The sequence below is a fragment of the Diadema setosum genome, chromosome 19 (genome assembly GCF_964275005.1).
Source record: "Diadema setosum chromosome 19, eeDiaSeto1, whole genome shotgun sequence".
In the NCBI taxonomy this organism is placed as follows: Eukaryota; Metazoa; Echinodermata; class Echinoidea; order Diadematoida; family Diadematidae; genus Diadema; species Diadema setosum.
In genome coordinates, this window is record NC_092703.1 from 15733449 (window position 1) to 15752296 (window position 18848).

Here is an 18848-nt window from a genome sequence, read left to right on the forward strand (position 1 = left end):
CATTCATCAACTGAAGTGGTACGGGGAAACTTCCCCTCTGAAATAGTGATCGAATCTTTCCCACACTTAAAGACGGAAGATGCAATGTTGTTATCTGAAGTCATAGTAAACATTTCATACTCAATTCCATATTCATTCACACACACACACTCAAATATTCTAATGACCCCCAAAATATTCAATTAGTTACTATATTATTTAGTAGATAATTGAATAAACACACTGGTCATGAAACAGCATGTAAATATGGACAAGAATAGCTTCTGTATTATTTGACAATACCACTTAATAAAGAGGATAATCTTAATTGATACAACACATAAACACACACGCACGCGCACGCATATTCTACTGACAATAGTAAAAAAAAAAAAAGCTGCCTGTGGAATTTCATTCTTCAAGATTGTCCGTTATATGGAAATACGCACTAATTGGTTTTATCGAGAAAAAAAAAATCAAAGCAAATACAAAGACAGAACAAAAAAAAAATGAAGCGAAGCAAAACAAACAGATTGAAAGGAAGAGACAGAACAAAAAACAAAAGAGTGATCTCCTTGGCGGGGAATCGAACCCCGGTCTTCCGCGTGACAGGCGGAGATACTTACCACTATACTACCAAGGAAGAGCTGGGAGCTTGCAAGCACAATAATGTCAGGTTTCAGCGGCCACAGTCACTCGGGAATTGAACTTCCTGTGCGATGACGTACGGATGAACAGCGCTGCAAAGAATGATAAAAACCTGAGTTTGACTTTACAATGACACTTTAGTACAATGTACGATAAAACCCTTCAACCTTAACGACAAAGAAAATGACAGATACAAAATCCTTCTCATCTTCTGTTCTCCATCATTTTCCTTCTTTTCTCTGTATGGGTGCTACAACTTCTGCTACTAGGCCTATTGCGTACTGCTGCTATGCTTATACGTGTACAACAGCAACATCAACAACAACAACAACAACAACAACAACAACAACAACAACAACAACAACTACTACTACTACTACTACTACTACTACTACTACTACTACAACTACTACTGCTACTACTACTACTACTACTATATACTACTACTACTACTACTACTACTACTACTACTACTACTACTACTATATACTACTACTACTACTTCTACTACTACTACTACTACTACTACTACTACTACTACTACTACTACTACTACTACTTCCTACTACTACTACTACTACTACGTGTGTTGCTAAACATCGAGTTTCGAGTTTCGAGTTTCGAGTTTCGAGTATCGAGTATCGAGTTTCGAGTTTCGAGTTTCGAGTTTCGAGTTTCGAGTATCGAGTATCGAGTATCGAGTATCGAGTTTCGAGTTTCGAGTTTCGAGTATCGAGTTTCGAGTCTCGAGTACACGTATAAGCATAGCAGCAGTACGCAGTAGGCCTAGTAGTATAGAAGTTGTAACACCCATACAGAGAAAAGAAGGAAAATGATGGAGAACTGCTTCCATTGCCGTTGTTTCTATTATCGATTATTTCTGAACTTTACAAGCGACAATCTATCCATTCCTTCAATCTTATGACTCGTATCCCTTCTCCTATACTGCTGTTCGACATAGGGGAGTGGCCACACTCGTACTCAACCACGACAAATGGTGGGAGGTCCTTTGCTCAGCCCGGCATGACCCCAAGACGGGCACCTCCAACACACCCATGCGGGAACTCATTCGGAAGATGCCAGGTTTGGAGCTTTGATCTTTCTGCTTCCAAGTGCATAATCATTATCTCTGTTTTTTTGTTTTTGTTTTTGTTTTTTTTTTGGGGGGGGGGGGGTACAGTGTGTCCTTTACTGTCATGATCATCACGTTTGTGTATCATTAAGTTCACACAGAGTACAGCCATCCCATGAAATAGCTATAAGCCCAGTGCGCACAGTCATTTTGCATAAGCTTATTTTGTGTTTCAAAAATAAATTATTTCCCTCTGTCAACAACAAATTCTGTTAATTCTTCGTATGATTATTGCAGCACATTATTAGTATCGCCCCCTTTTTTTCGTGACTCGTTATTTCATTTCGTTCTCTCTATGACGTTTACAATTAGGAGTATTTAAGAGAAATGTCCTTTCAATAATTCTTCAAAGCAATAACCTTTGCATTATTATTATAAGGTCATCTTAAAGCTTTATCTTAAAAGTTAAGCGTGCTTTGACTCAACATAGGCAAATAAACAGTATGCGTTTTTGGTAATTTTTTGAAATGTTTTGAGAGATGTTTCTGTGAAACATTTCCTCTACATTTTTGCTGTGCAGATATGTATGTAGATGCAGACACCATTTCTGTTATTTCATTATATTTCAGGCGTTGCGGAGAAAGTGCTGGACAACTGCGTCACTTTGGTGAGTGCTAACTGCGCAGGCGCACATGACTATCAGGAGATCGAATTCAACTACGAACTCATCGATGATGCATTTGCCAATTGGATTCATCAAACACCGGGTAAGTTTACTCGTCTCCCACAGCACAAGTCTACGTCGTCTGTTCTCTCGTACCTAGGAATATAGTTTTCCATTAATTTTTATATAGGCTTCACTACACCAACTTCTCCTTTGCAAAGGACTCCTTCCCACCCCGTCCCTCCTTTGTTACGTTAATGGGGACCGCCATTCTCTGGTGCTGTATAGGACTGAGTCGCTCAGTCTCTCAGCTCAGCGGGATCGAATCAAAAGTGTAGCGTGTGAGAAGGGGTCTGTATTCTAGACTACCCTGGGATTGCTTTTCCGCTTGATTGACACAATATTTCTTACCTTAAAGTAACATGCAATGAAGTTGCTAAATGACGCTAGCGATAATTACATAAGTCATTTCATTAATCAAATATAATTATGCAGAGGAATAGTCTATGAAGATATGAATGAAGGAGTCCTTAAGAATAATCATAAAGCATAATAAAATGAATGAATATTTTTTGTTAATAATCAAAAGATCAATTAGTAGAAAGTACTTTTCTTCACTTTATCCATAACTGTTTTCCCGTTAATATCATATGCACATCCTTTTTGTTTTGTTAGTGTTTTGGCCCTTTTGTGCTCATACCTTTCATTATCATACTTTGTTTGTACACGGATTACAGACACATTATTCCCCCTCTCCCTTTGTGATGCTTGTTTCCCCTTGACTGAAATCCCTCGTACCCTTTTCAATATTCCTTGAAAGCACTCTCAAGAAAAAGTCGGGAACTATCATTTTTCTTTCAAATAGATGAACTTCAACTTACCGTGAATGCTCTTTTTCATAGTACACTGTATCAAAAACTAAGTGTTCAAGGCGTTATTTATACGATTGAACCATCAATAGGAAATAACGCACCTGTTAACAAAACTGTCGAATGCAGGGGCGGATCCATGGATTCTGTAAGGGGGGGGGCAAAAATAATTCCTGGTTAAAAAAAAAAGAGCTTTTGCACAATTTTCTGGTGCCACTACAATCGGCTTACAAGATTGGTTTCTTTAAAAAGATTGAAGGGGGTGCACGCACCCCCTTTCAGTTTTTACCTTTTTTTTCTTTCAGTAAAAAAAGAAATGAAAACGAAATTAAAGGAGACGCGCTCCCCGCTGCCACCCCCCCCCCCGATCCACCACTGGAATGCAATATCGTCACGTTAACGATTCAATTTTCAATGTTATTGTCACACTCGCAGCGCAAGCAATGTGTCCTGCCGTCATGCAGACGAAACCCACACCCTTCACCACCGATGGCTACCTCAAACATGACGCTGTTCCTTACACCAAGAATTCGAACATCCTCACTGAGAACCACCCGCTGGTTATCATGGTAAGATTATTTAAGGTGATTTCGTTGCTCACGTATTCCAAGAGCAGTTGTCACTCTTTGAAGAAAATGATGAGGAAATTTCATTATAGCTAAATAAGGGTCCGAAACCTAACACGCTTATCAGAGCTACTTGCAAGTTATTTTTTGTTCTTTTTTTGTGAACATCATAATATTTCTGAGAAAATTCGCGTCATTCTCGTACTTCATGAATCATGATGCTTCAAAAAGTGGGCCTGCACCGCATATGCAGCCAAGTGTAGGAACTATGCATTGATGCCTATGCAGCTATGTGATGTAAATTTCCAATTTCCATCTCTCCTTTTTCCCCTCTCTCAACGCATCTGTAATATACATGTATATATATATATATATATATATATATATATATATATATATATATATATATATATATATATATATATATGTTGATTAGGTAATCCACGTGTTGGCAAGATAAAAAGATAAGTAACAAAACTGGAACAAAGTTCATGCTGTATTAATTAATATCAACACTTTAGAAAGGGCGGCGAGACGCTCGAAAATTTGTGTGCAGAAATAAACCGTTGGTGATGCAGCATGAACTTTGTTCCAGTTTTGTTACTTATATATGTGTATATATATATATATATATTATATATATATATATATATATATATTAGGTATAGCTATGTATGTATGTATACAATATGTACATCGTATATAGGGTGTTACGCACAGATATCACAGCAGTCCTTTCTTCACTGGAGTCAGCTAAATCAAATTAATTACATGATTAACATTCTAAATAAAAAACAAAATAAACAACCGAAAAAAAAAAACTTTCTACAGGTATCGTCCCAGCGAGAGGCGCTCCTTGCCCACCCCTTGGTGTCCAGCCTCCTGAACCACAAGTGGGTGACGATCGGCCGAAAGCTCTACTCCGTCTCGCTCATTCTCTACGTGCTTTTTCTCACCGCCCTAACTGGGTACATCGTCGTCACGCCACCGAGGTAGAACAGCCTCTGGCGCTTTTCACTGGTAGAAATATATATATATATATATATATATATATATATATATAGAGAGAGAGAGAGAGAGAGAGAGAGAGAGAGAGGTTTCTAACATTTTTTGGTGAGATAATGAGAAACCTCTTATGAAATATGAAAGAGCATGTAATTCTATGAGGAATTCAACGTTTATTTGATGAAAATTAGTTTTGAAATGGCTGAGATATCCAAAAAAAGAGCGATTCTAATAAAGTGTGGGACCCACACTTTATTACGGTCATTCCAAACCCGATTTTCATCAAATAAACTTTGAATTTCTCTTAAGATGGTATGCTCTGTACTATATCATAAGTGTTTTCTTGGTATCTCGCAAAAAGTTAGAAGCCCAATTCTCATCTCCACCAATACTGTACTATCCCTTTAAAGTTTATATATTTGCGATTTAAAGTGCTGAAAAAGCAGAGAAAGAAAAAGACAAAGTAAAGAAGACTAAAAAGAGATGGGATTTCTTTATCATACCTTCAAGAATATTCTTTGTTATTTTACAAATGAGGTAACACTGGAAAGGTTTTATTTTGCTTTATCTGACAATGGTCAATTACATGAAAGTATCTAAGAATGGCGCTTAGCCCATTTTGCTATGAAACTTTTTGTATATAGATAGGTGAGTAGATACATAGATGGATGGATGGATGGTCAAGCTTTTTCACTGCAACTATGTGTTATCTTGTTTTCCACTACGTGCTTGATGGAGATTGTGAGTGTTTTGTTTTTAATAAGTGATAAATAACAAAAATAATCAACAAATACAAAAGCCAGATTTTGGATAGGCAGTAGTGGAGGGGAGGTGGGGATCTGAGGAACAAGAGGGATCACCGAGCTGAAGGAAATACTGGAAAGGTTTGTTGGTTTGTCCCCTGCATTTACTGGCAATGCCAATGTTGCATAATAGTTAACATGTATTTGACCGTGATAATGGTTACATGTTTTTTTTTTCCTCTGCAATCGTCAGCAATCTAGTTTAATCAACACGTAGATTATTACAATATCTTACTGTATTGCACTTTAAACTAATTGTGCTGGAGCGTTTTTTGCAGTTGCAATCTGCACATCACACACCGAGACTGTGGAAAGATGCAAACCATGTTATCGTCACACACACATTGGTGTTTTCCGTCTATTTGATAGATACTATGTCAAGAATGTGACGCACGTGGATGATGACGGGGTGAGTATGGTTCAGTGGTATGTCGACGGCCAGCAGCGGTGGGTGGATGGCTTCAGCGAGCTCACACTCTTCCTCTTTGGGGAGATCGGCCCGTGGATTATCCTGGGACTGTCTGGTATCAACCTCATCAGAGAGGTAAGCAATGAATCTCTAATGCTGTATTGATATGATGACAGTTTTGTCTGCATCGAAACACAGATACAAGGATGGCATAGCATGAAGAGGGATGCTTGCTGCAGCTGACGATAATACCGGTGACGATTATGAAGATTGCGATGGTGGTAATAGTGATGATAGTCATGATGGTGATGGCGATGGCGACGATGACGATGATGGCGATTGTGATAGAGGTGATGATGATGATGATGATGATAATGATGAAGATGGAGACGGTGATTATGATGACAATGATGACATTATTCAAACTCATAAAATTCTTCCGTCGAGGTCAGAAGGTCGTAGGTTCGAATCCTGCTCGAGTATGTACGCCCATGATTTCTTTTATCATGGCTACTACTAAAACACTGATCATTTCAGTGCTTATTTGTCAATCAGTTACGATGATGACATTGTTGATGATGATGGTGATGATGATGGGATGATCACAGTGATGGTGATGGTGGTTGTGAAGATTATGATGAAGATGGTGATGGTAATAATATTGAAATTATGAAGATGATAATGACAACCATGGGATGCCTAATGATAGCAACTTGGCGTCGTTTATAATGATAATCATTGTATTTATAGTTTCTAGTTTGAAAAATGATAACATAAGTAATTGATGGGCTAACGACGATTGCATTTCGAGTCTTGACAATTCATGAATAACATTACATATGCGCCAGAGTGATCGATAAGCTTCAATGGCTTTCGTTCATTTTTTTATCCAGGTATGTCAGGTGATATGGCAAAGGCAATCTTATCTGAATTGGGGGAACTTCCTAGAGGTCTCCCTCTACGTCCTCGCCATTCTCCTCGTTCTACCAATTAGCCATGAATTTTACAAAGAGGATGTAATGCTCCGAGAGGTAAGTGCTCACTTACTACTCATCGTTGCAAAGTATAACCCATGCTGAATTGTTTTTGTTTGTATTGCTTTTTGTTCATTCTATTTCATCATGAAATAAAAAATAGTCACGAAAGCTGTTTTAGAGAGGCTGTGAAAATTATGATTACATCAATAACAAAAGCAAAATGATTGCATTGCATGCATCAAATGCCCCTCCCATTGGAGGGGCATTTGAATGGATTTAGGCTTGTTTGAAAGCAAAACATAAGTAAGGAAGGGCTTTCTAAACCGATTTTGTTCGTTCTGGCACCCTCACAACCATTTAGACAACTGAAGATAATTGCAACAAATTGTCAATCAGTTGCTTTGAAAACACCTCAACGCAATATTCATTAATATCCAGCTGAATATGGGCTATCCAGCCATCTTCTCAGATGGAAATGAACAAATAAACAAACAATATGAATCTAAGATACTGTTCTCCAGTTCTTGTTGTCATCCATGCAAATTTGTGCCCTCTGTCTTTTTCTCATTCTGCTTGGGATTCAATTTCTTTGTATTTTCCTTTATTTGTTTGATATTTTTCTGCAGCCTTGCTCCTTAAATCATCTTCAGCGTCAAATTTCCTTCTAATTCCACTCTTTTCTCTTTTTTGTGCATATTCTGTCCTTCTGATGTAACGAAATATCAATTGATCTCTTCTCGCCTGTACAGGCTTGGCAATGGCAGTGTGGAGCAGTGGCAATCTTTGTCGCCTGGCTGAATTTCATCTTATTCACGCGGAGATTCTCAACTCTAGGAATATATGTAATCATGTTCACGTGTAAGTTTGCTTCCTGCCAAGAAGTTTGGTTGAATGCACACTCCTCTAATACCTAGCATATCTTCAGAATACAGTGTTAAACTGTAAAGATGATAATGATGACTACCTAGTGCTGTAGTAATTGTATAAAATCTAGTTTAGTGCATTCAGATATAGATACTCTGACCAATATGACCAATTATCATCGTTATAAACGACACGTATACAACTAAAATTATATTGATAATGCTAATGATGACGATGATCGCGACAATTTAAAAAAAGTAGGCGTGTGGTAAGTTGGTATTGGTAGACAGGTATAGTAGAAGTAGTCGTCTAAGTAGGAATAGAAGAAGTAGATGCATTACTATTATTATTATTATTATCATTATCATTATTATTATTATTATTATTATTATTATTATTATCATCATTATATTATTATTATTATTTATTATTATTATTATTATTATTATTATTATTATTATTATTATCATTATTATTATTATTATTATTATTATTATTATTATTATTATTATCATTATTATCATCAGTAGAAGTAGTAGTAGCAGTAGAAGAGGTAGTAGTAGTCCCCTTATAGTAGCTCTTGTTGTGGTAGCAGCAATTAACAACAATAAAAAGCAGAAATAACAGTGGTTATATAGTATATGATAACGAGAAACTATTTTTTGTTCAGTGGATAAGATAAATTAAGGCATCCCTTGACAACCCTCGTATCAGTGGTAGTGACCGAAGGCAAGGCTTTTTGTTAACTTTACTGAGTCCGTTTTTCAGAGGGGATTTAAGACCGTCGATTTCAGGATTTTCAAATGTAGATTTTGTCGATATATGGCATGATAATTATTTTAAGAACAGGGGTGTTACTGTGTATAGCGTGTCGGTTATAGCGGTCTAACGTTTTGTATGTTCAAGAAATGACCAATATACACTTGTTTACTCATTCCTTGCACCAGATATACTGCGGACGTTTCTCAAGATCGTCATTCTACTACTCTTATTCCTCGTCGCCTTTGCCTTGGGTTTCTACACGCTGCTCATGAATCAGGTAATATTTCGCCTTTGAAATAATCAGTTTGTAGTAGAAGTGTCTGGCCTTTTCAAAAAGCATTTTGTTCTCCGAATCGTATATAGTTATGTAACGAATTTACTCACGAGCTGTGCAGTCATGAAATAAAGTAAAAACGTTCATAGGGAGTGGCAATTACGAAAATGGACTCAGAGCACACAGCAAAGATTGTCCCGTTACTTGCAAAGGAGATCTTTCTTTGTGTCAACGATTCCTGCGAAATCTTCCTGTCTACAGACAATGCAGGTGAAAAACTAAAACAACACAATGTAATGAGATAGCAGGTGAATCCGTCTTCCTTCACAGTATATACAATGTACTACTAGTATTGTGCTACCATGGTGCTATTGACATGTTGTGGACGAGGCGCATGCGCACTCTTCCGCAAGCATGACAACGTTGTTCTGACATAGAATATTCTTTCTATAATTTTGTGTCGTTGTCTTATCACAACCCCAGGAAACTTTCCACCATCTCGAGTACTGCATCATGAAGGTCTTCACCATGCTCCTCGGCGAATTCAACTTCGACGACATCTTCTTTGGCCAGAACTACCTGGGCACAGAGAACACACTGGAGCAGGATGGGGAGGAGGCCTACTTCCTCAACAAAGTCTTCCATCCCGAGCTGACGTCCATCATGTTCACCGTCATGCTGGCCGTCATGCCCATCCTCTTCGGAAATCTTCTGGTGATTGATAATAATAATAATAATAATAATAATAATAATAATAATAATAATAATAATAATAATAATAATAATAATAATAATAATAATGATAATGATAATAATAATAATAATAATAATAAGGTCTTCTCCATCAGGGTAGCCTCTTCAGTGTTGCCACTGTTCTATCAGAGGGCCCTGCCATTATTAGTACCCTAGCGTTGCCAGGTACCCATTTATACACCTGGGTCGAGAGGGACATTGTGGGTAAAAACATCTTGTCCAAGGACGTAAGCACTGGGCGGGAATCGAACTCCGATTTGGATTCGGGAGTCCTGTCCATTATGCCACAGCGCCCCCAAGTCACGCTTGTTACAGATTATGGAATTCCCCTGTCTTAGTGGGCACTTTACTCCATTGAAAGTAATTTTATCACACTACCTTGTAAGAAAATTAATTTGGATCTACAGAGAACAGTCACGAAACTAATTACAGGACATTATGAGTCAGATCGAACATGCAAAACCGTGAAGTGTTCCTTAAGCATTTCAGTCATCATCGATTCCACTAGAAAACAAATTGCATACTGTAAGTAGCATAATTATTATGTATAATGTATGCATGGATACAGATACAGATAGATATAGATAGATAGATAGATAGATGAAAAAATGAATCAATTAATGAATCAATAGGTAGAAACATACATGCACGCAGGCATTCCTTGATGCATACTCTCGTTTGTATGATGGTTTTGTGTCTGTAATCATTTTTTTTTAATATAACGACAAGAATGAACTTATGTTGATGCAGAAAACTTTCATCAGTTTGGGAGATCTATTTTGTTTACATATGAATAACCCTGACAGGTGTAAAACAGTATACAGAATTATCAAGTTTGATCGATTTGTCTTTAACTTGTCTGTCGTAGGTGGGTCTAGCTGTGGAAGACATTCACGGTATCAGGGAAAAGGCAAAACTTCACCAGCTCGCCATGCAGGTAAGAGACTACTGTTGCACAATATGCAAATGATCACTTTTTCTGTAATAACTGCAGTGTAGTATTGGACCGCATTGTTAAAAGAAAACAAACAAACAAACAAAACCAAATGCTTGCACAACAAACTATGAAACAACATACAGCAACTGAGGAATATACCCAGTGATGTTCCTGAGTTTTGTAAATATATAGCACACTACGTCAAATGAATGTGATTATGGTGTTATGGTCTTTCCGTGGGATATATTGAGGAATAACAAAGGCGTGAAAGCTTTATTGATTAACATGTCAAAGGATTTTTCCTTTTGCATTCATGTTTACAGAGTAGATAATTTTCGCCATTATCATCACAGATAGACGACAGAGTCGCAAAATCAAGGGATAATGTTATGGCTGGTGTGGAATCGTTAGTCTTTAATGCAACAAGATGCGTTTCTATGTGATGCTATGTTGCATAAAGTATACCACAGTAATATTCCAATGTTTGTAATATTCATGTAAACTGTTTGGAAAGGAAAATAATGAATGAATGAGTGAATGAATGAATGAATGAATGAATGAATGAATGAATGAATGAATGAATCGACGAACAAACAAACGAATGAATGAATGAATGAATGAATGAATGAATGAATGAATGAATGGAGGGCAGGGACAAGTGGAGGGCAAGAACAGGGGGATTGCATTGAGAGAGAAAACCAAAACAAACAAACAAACAAACAAACAACAAACCAAAAGCTTCTGCTTCTCTTTCTCCCTATTAACTCAGTTGGTTAATTCCCTTATTGGCGTCATTACAATTTCTCCCATTGTTTGAATGTCGGTTTGCCGTTTAAGGAATAAAGAATGATTACCTTTAGTGCAGGTTTTCTCTAAAACAGAAAGCAGAAAGGGAATTCAAACCTCATAGATACGATTTGTTTAACGCGCACACTGTGCAATGTTGTTTCCTACCAATCGATCAGGTTGATCTGGCGATGGAGGTCCAGCAGGCTCTGCCTCTCCTTGTTTGGCGCTCCTCTATCGTGAGCAAGAAACGGCTATGCACCAAACCGAGCCGATTTGACGGGTTTTTGGCTTACCTCAGCAAGCTGGACGGTGACGAGGACTTCTTGTCCAAGGCTCTTCTCATCGCAAAGAAACCAGACAAGGTAGACACATCACGTCACAATCTCCATGACAACGCACACTGTCAAAATTCTATAAAATCACATCAACATTTGGCGAAACAGATATCATTCACATTTCCGTGACACTTTTCTGTCATATTATAATTATCTTCATTTCCTGCCAGTGCCTCATTACATGGAGATCATGGAGTTCGATTAGTGTTCTCTCGTTTCTTTTTTTTTTTTACTTCAGTTATTTTTCCAGTTTTTTTGATCCAGAAAGGCAAAAAGGAAACTGCAATTACGTACATGTGTATAATTGCAGCAAGTTCTCTGAGTATTTAGGAATATGAAGAGTAGTAACACAAGGGGATATAAAGTGTTAAGATTGTGACTTATCATTACTTTAGGCCTTCCTTTAAATCACATTTACATTCATACAAAGCTATGCATAATTGTTCGATGTGAACTTGCTGTGTTGCATAACAGGTGCGTGATCATAAAAATAAAACAAAAAATGAAACGCGATGATCTGAACTCATTTGGTTTATCATTCGCCCAAATTCATTAAAAGTCCCCCAAAGACATAAGTGAAATGAAATATGAAATATTAGATATAAATGAAATGTGATTGATTCAGAATTTCTTAATATTTGCTGCACTAACGGGCTCGTCCATTTGTGATTTTGTTGCCACTACTTGAATCTATCACTATTCAAGTACACCGTGTATGCATTCAAACTAAATACGTTTTGTTTATTTGATACAAACAACATGATTCGATGGCAAACAATTCACTTTTTCTTTCTTGATCTTTACCGGGATCCCTTACCCGCAGGATATGACAATCGATCATTCGCTGGCTACTGTCGATAACATCGATGACCTTCGTCACCGGCTCCGCCTCCTCGAGAAATCCATCTTAGAGTTGCGGCGAAGTGGGAGCCGTTACTCCCGGCGCACTCCACAGGCGAGTTTTCGTCGGACATTGGCCCGTAGCGCTGGAGTCTCTCCTGCTAAGGCTAGCATGAAGAGCAGGGAAAAGGTATTGTTATCCATTCCTGAAAAAAAGAAGATTTTTTCTGCCTAACCACTTTTCCCTTTCCTTTTTAATGATTTGATTTTAAATTATGATTACAACTTTCTTTTAATCACTTTTCCCCTGAATTTCAAATGTCGATATCTCTCTTTAGGGATATGGATTTAAATGTCTCATAGTGTTTACTGTCCAAAACGCAATAATTTACTATTATAATGCTTTTTGACATGTTTTTTTTTCCCAAATGAATAGAATCGATAATTATGCTTTGCATTGTTATTGTTGGGATATCATATCAATTAGGCATACATAAAAGACTTGATACAATTTAAGAAAACAAATTTTATCAATAGATCATATCGTTTCACCAACACGATGGAAAATAATTAGATAATAAAGGGAAATCCAAATGGAAATATAATGAACAATATGAACTCAAAATATTATAGATTCACATAGAAGGTATGTGCAAGTATATACATTGGACATACGAATACATACATGCATACATGTATATACATACACAAGATTGCAAACCTACACGATAGGGAAAGGCACCGGGAGTGTTCCATGATAGATAAGAGCGGACCAATCGGTAAATCAATGAATGGAATGAATGAAAAATTAAAGGAATTGAATAATGGTATGTATGATTTAATTTTAGGAACGGTTTATAAATGCAGTGAATTCAAACATTCGGCTCCCCCCCCCCCCCTTTTTTTTTCTTTATGAAGGAACGGGACGGGAGGAGCGAGGATGCGGGAGAGTTGGGGCTGAACCTGGAGAAGATGGAGAAGAGACAGTGCATGCTACAGGAGCAGCTAGACAAGATGCAGCGGATGCTGAAGACACTGGTTCCCGCTGACAAGCGGCCGGTGCTCGATGACGACGACGACGATGACGACGATGATGATTAATTAACTTTCGAGTTGCAAAGTGGGTGTGAATCGGTGATGACGGCTATGTCGCATGGTCATCGCAATGTGAAGTGGGCTTCAAAGTTTGTGCTCTGCACATCTGGAGAAGGAATTCATTATTACTCTCCTTGTTCAGTTTACATGTGAATTTGATCGCAATACGGGCTAAGGGTTTTTTTTTTTAAACTAAGTTTTTAAAAAGAAAGTCCATCGCCAGGTAGAGCAAAAATAAAAGTTTTTCAATGATACCTCACTGGTGACAAGGAATATTCTTGAAGTTATGATTAAAAAAGCCCATATTTTTATCATTTTCTTCATTTTTTAGCAGTTTTAATCACAAATATTTAAACTCAACATGAATGGAGTAAATTCGCTTTGCTATTCAAACTCTTCATACAAAACATCCTGCACATGTTTACTTTTTTGTCATAATACTAGGACCTATATTATATCCAGCATAGTATCGTCAAGTAATTGCAAAACAGAGTGAAATCTAAAAAAAAAAAATGAAAGTGACAGACAACCCTTGATTGCCCACAAATTCTTTCATTCTTACCAAGCAAGCAAATAAAAAAAAAAAAACTTAACAACAATGACAACAAGAACGAAGAACTCGTGCATGGTGGTAAGCTATGGAAAACTATGCAATGTTATGTATTCATAATACGTATTTTGTGTACCACCAAGTGTTTATACAACCACTTCATGGGCTTACAAAAATAATGTCATTGAGCCCTCGCGCATTGAATCATTAATCATTTACTGTGCATCCAAGCCGGATAATATGATTCACTTCATTTTTGTCCCCGCCGAACGAGTTCGAGCAGGGGACTATGAAACGGGCTCCGTACGTGTGTGTGTCCGTCCGTCCGTCCGTGTGTCCGTCCGTGTGTCCGTGTGTGCGTCCGTGTGTGATCAAAATCTTCAATTTGCTACTTCTCTGTCATTTATGAGCCAATTTTAATTCTGTTTGCTTTATATGATAGCACTACAAGGGAGCTTTGAAACTTCTACACAGAATTTCAGTCGTGACCTTTGACCTTGACCTTTGACCTATATTGTACATTTTGCTACAAAATGCTACTCCTTCGCCATTTCTAACCCGATTTCGATTCCGTTTGCTTTATATGATGGCACTAGGTGAGGGCTTCAAAACTTCTACACAGAATTTTGACCTTTGACTTCTTTGACCTTTGACCTTGATTTTTGACCTATATTGTACATTTTGCTACAAAATGCTACTCCTTCGCCATTTCTAACCCGATTTCGATTCCGTTTGCTTTATGTGATGGCACTAGGTGAGGGCTTCAAAACTTCTACACAGAATTCTGACCTTTGCCTTCTTTGACCTTTGACCTTGATTTTTGACCTATATTGTACATTTTGCTACAAAATGCTACTCCTTCGCCATTTTTAACCCGATTTCGATTCCGTTTGCTTATGTGATGGCACTAGGTGAGGGCTTCAAAACTTGTACACAGAATTTTGACCTTTGCCTTCTTTGACCTTTGACCTTGATTTTTGACCTATATTGTACATTTTGCTACAAAATGCTACTCCTTCGCCATTTCTAACCCGATTTCGATTCCGTTTGCTTTATGTGATGGCACTAGGTGAGGGCTTCAAAACTTTTACACAGAATTTTGACCTTTGCCTTCTTTGACCTTTGACCTTGATTTTTTACCTGTATTGTACATTGGCTACAAAATGCTACTCCTTCGCCATTTCTAACCCAATTTCGATTCCGTTTGCTTTATGTGATGGCACTAGGTGAGGGCTTCAAAACTTCTACACAGAATTTTGACCTTTGCCTTCTTTGACCTTTGACCTTGATTTTTTACCTGTATTGTACATTGGCTACAAAATGCTACTCCTTCGCCATTTCTAACCCGATTTCGATTCCGTTTGCTTCATGTGATGGCACTAGGTGAGGGCTTCAAAACTTCTACACAGAATTTTGACCTTTGGCGTCTTTGACCTTTGACCTTGATTTTTGACCTGTATTGTACATTGGCTACAAAATGCTACTCCTTCGCCATTTCTAACCCGATTTCGATTCCGTTTGCTTTATGTGATGGCACTAGGTGAGGGCTTCAAAACTTTACACTGAATTTTCACCTTTGCCTTCTTTGACCTTTGACCTTGATTTTTGACCTGTATTGTACATTGGCTATAAAATGCTACTCCTTCGCCATTTCTAACCCGATTTCGATTCTGTTTGCTTTATGTGATGGCACTAGGTGAGGGCTTCAAAACTTTTACACAGAATTTTGACCTTTGACATCTTTGACCTTTGACCTTGATTTTTTACCTATATTGCACATTTTGCTACAAAATGCTACTTCCGGCGGGGACATATATTACGCACCGCGTAATTTCTACTTTTCCTTGTATTATATTTGATGTACATTCTTTCATTGAGACAGATGAAAATAAATTGAATTGAATTGAATTGAAGTGGGCAAAGAATTATATTATTCTTTCTTCAAAGGCAGGAAAAAATGCATAAAAATAGGAGAAAAAAAAAAGAGAAGCAAAATTATTAGGTTTCAATTATTCTAAAAAAACTTACCAGAACTTTTGAATGTAGACGTGTAGCTTTAAATTGCTGATAACGACCTGTTGTCATAAATACTCGTCTGAAAGTGAAAATTGCATCTACATGGTAAAGCATGATTACATGGTACATGAAAGAAGATGTTAGAAAGTTTTTGGCTAAATCTTCCCAGTGGGTAGCTAGATGTACTAGGCATTTTAAGTATGATAAGCCCTAATACTAGTAGTTTTTCCAACTCAGAAGCAATTAAATTACTGATGATATGTCACCTGTAGGGAAATGTTTCGTAGATTTGCTATAATTATAGTGTCATCTGAAAGTTTGTGCATAACTATGGGTACAATAAAAACCTCTAGATATTGCCAGAGTCTTGCCTTTAGAAGAAAAAAATAGTAATCACGTGCTGATGATGTATACGTGGAGCAATATGACCCATGTCTACCGAGATGAACAGAAACCAACAGTAGCAGGCAAAAAATTAAGTAGACAACTACCAAGTGAACTGTTGTAAAATTGGATGGAATGATCTCTTTTTGAATGTGTATTTTACTCACGATTTTCATTTCTAAACTTGTTACAGTTTCATTAAAAAAAAGGAAAATCACCCACTTTCACATGCTGTGATCATGTAAATTTAGAAAGTTATTGATCAACGTCTGATAAATATTAGGACATATTCTCATGATATATTCACTTGTAACGATCGTTGAGAGTAACTGTAGAATTACAGAACAGAAGCATTACATACACTTGTGAAAAAAAATGTATGATGGATTCAATCCTCGTTTCAAAATCTGTCTTTATATTTGCCGTTTGCAAATGTAATAAGTGTATTATGACAATCGTGCAATTAAAGCTTCTGTGATGACTATTCACCAAAATGTTCTCATGGCGACATATTATATTGTTATTAGCAGGTGAGAGAGCACTAATTTGAAGAAGACCCATTCATGCCTTCTGTAATTTCTGTGTTTGGAGGTCGTAGTAAACAGAAATAAAATGACAGAAATGTTATCTGTAAGTTTGCTGAGGCTGTCTGTGCTGTATGATTCTGTATTAGTCATGGTAGTAGTCATAGTCATAGTACTATAGTAGTACCAGAAGCAGATATGGCAGTGATAGTAATACTTATACTAGCAGTTGCAGTATGGCAGTGGCATAGTAGTCGACAACAATGACGAGAAGTAATTGTTTATAACGTGTAAAGAATGTCAAGATAATTAAAAAAAAAGTTAAAGGGATCGTATAGTTTTGGCTGAGACCTAATTTCAGGTTTCTAACATTTTTGGAGAGATAATCAGAAAAAGGCTAATGAATGTGAAAGAGCATGTAATTCCAAGAGGAATTGAATGTTTATTTGATGAAATTTGGTTTTGAATTGGCTGAGATATCCAAGACAGAACGATCCTAATAAAAGGAGGAACCTACCTTTTATTACTATCGCTTTGTTTTACTTTGTTTTGTCTCAGCCATTCCAAAACAGATTTTCATCAAATAAACTTTGAATTCCTCCTTGAATGGTATGCTCTGTACTATTTGATAATGGTTTCTTGGTATCTGGCAAAAAGTTAAAAGCCCAATCCTCACCCCCATCAATATTGTACCATTCCTTTAATTTCACCACAAATTCCCTCATCTAATACACTGACCACCTTTTCTTATATCAAATGTTAAGATATATATAGTATATATATATATATATATATATATATATTTAGATTAATATATATATATATGTATATATGTATATATATATATATATATATATATATATATATATATATATATATATATATGTGTGTGTGTGTGTGTGTACTTGATCTCGTTGGTAAATCATAATACAAACAATTAATTTCTATAGGGAACAAGCAACCATGTACAAACTTGTAGAATCAATACGTTTACCAACGACTAATGAAGACAGTAAACCAATATAACAATAGTTTAAAATAACAAGACACATGCTGAGATTTCAGCGGCGTAATGGATATCAGCAATCTATTTTAACGAACAAGAGATAAATATGCAAAATATAAAAGGATATCTCGAAAAGAATACTGCTTGTTCACTACACGTAGATGCCTCAAGGAGAGAATGCGTTTAGCTGGTAGAATTGCTGGTGGGTAATATTAATCTAAATAGATAAATAAATAACGCAAGTAAATGGAAAGACAAGGAGAGACATAAAACAAGAAAAACATTTAAAAAAGACCCGGACGGCATCATGCAATTCCAACCTGGGACTCACCGTGATTTACAAAACATGTACAGGTTTACAGAATAATCAAAGTGTCCGAAATTTGAAAGAAATCACATTGCGTGTTCCCTGCATCCTGATTAGGTCTTCGAGGTCATCTGAAGTCGACATTAAAGGGAGAGCTACCCCAGTATACTGTAATCAATGATCTTTGGCAAGTACATACTAATGATTACTGTATAAAATTGCAAAATACAGTGGCTTTGATTGGTCAAAAGTTTCATGGTAGTTGACAAAGTAATTTCTGCAAAGGGAGATTCACCTCATCACCTTTCAAAACTGTAATAGCATCTTCGGGTGAAGGTAACGCGAGGCGAACCCGTGTAATCATAGAAACCCCCTACTCATAATGGACGTACCCAAACCGTCCGAGGGTTCTCTGCGGTC

General features: G+C 37.0%; 2 protein-coding genes and 1 non-coding gene across 3 annotated transcripts in view; 1 reads left to right on the forward strand and 2 right to left on the reverse strand.

The window, feature by feature from the left end:
• The window catches only part of LOC140242840 (uncharacterized), a 50788-nt gene extending 37141 nt beyond the window's left edge, over positions 1-13647 (forward strand). The window contains exons 15-27 of the mRNA XM_072322592.1: positions 1589-1710; positions 2329-2466; positions 3668-3801; positions 4630-4790; positions 5976-6150; positions 6909-7046; positions 7742-7850; positions 8804-8895; positions 9376-9606; positions 10514-10582; positions 11548-11733; positions 12530-12736; positions 13465-13647. Of these exons, the coding sequence (XP_072178693.1) occupies positions 1589-1710; positions 2329-2466; positions 3668-3801; positions 4630-4790; positions 5976-6150; positions 6909-7046; positions 7742-7850; positions 8804-8895; positions 9376-9606; positions 10514-10582; positions 11548-11733; positions 12530-12736; positions 13465-13647 (1945 nt within the window). The remainder of the gene's footprint in view (positions 1-1588; positions 1711-2328; positions 2467-3667; positions 3802-4629; positions 4791-5975; positions 6151-6908; positions 7047-7741; positions 7851-8803; positions 8896-9375; positions 9607-10513; positions 10583-11547; positions 11734-12529; positions 12737-13464) is intronic.
• Positions 1-18848, reverse strand: part of LOC140242709 (large ribosomal subunit protein eL24-like) — a 278728-nt gene that overhangs the window by 192890 nt on the left and 66990 nt on the right. The gene's annotated exons all lie outside the window — the stretch shown is intronic.
• Trnad-guc (transfer RNA aspartic acid (anticodon GUC)) lies at positions 551-622 on the reverse strand. The gene has a single exon. It is a non-coding gene; the product is annotated as a tRNA-Asp (tRNA).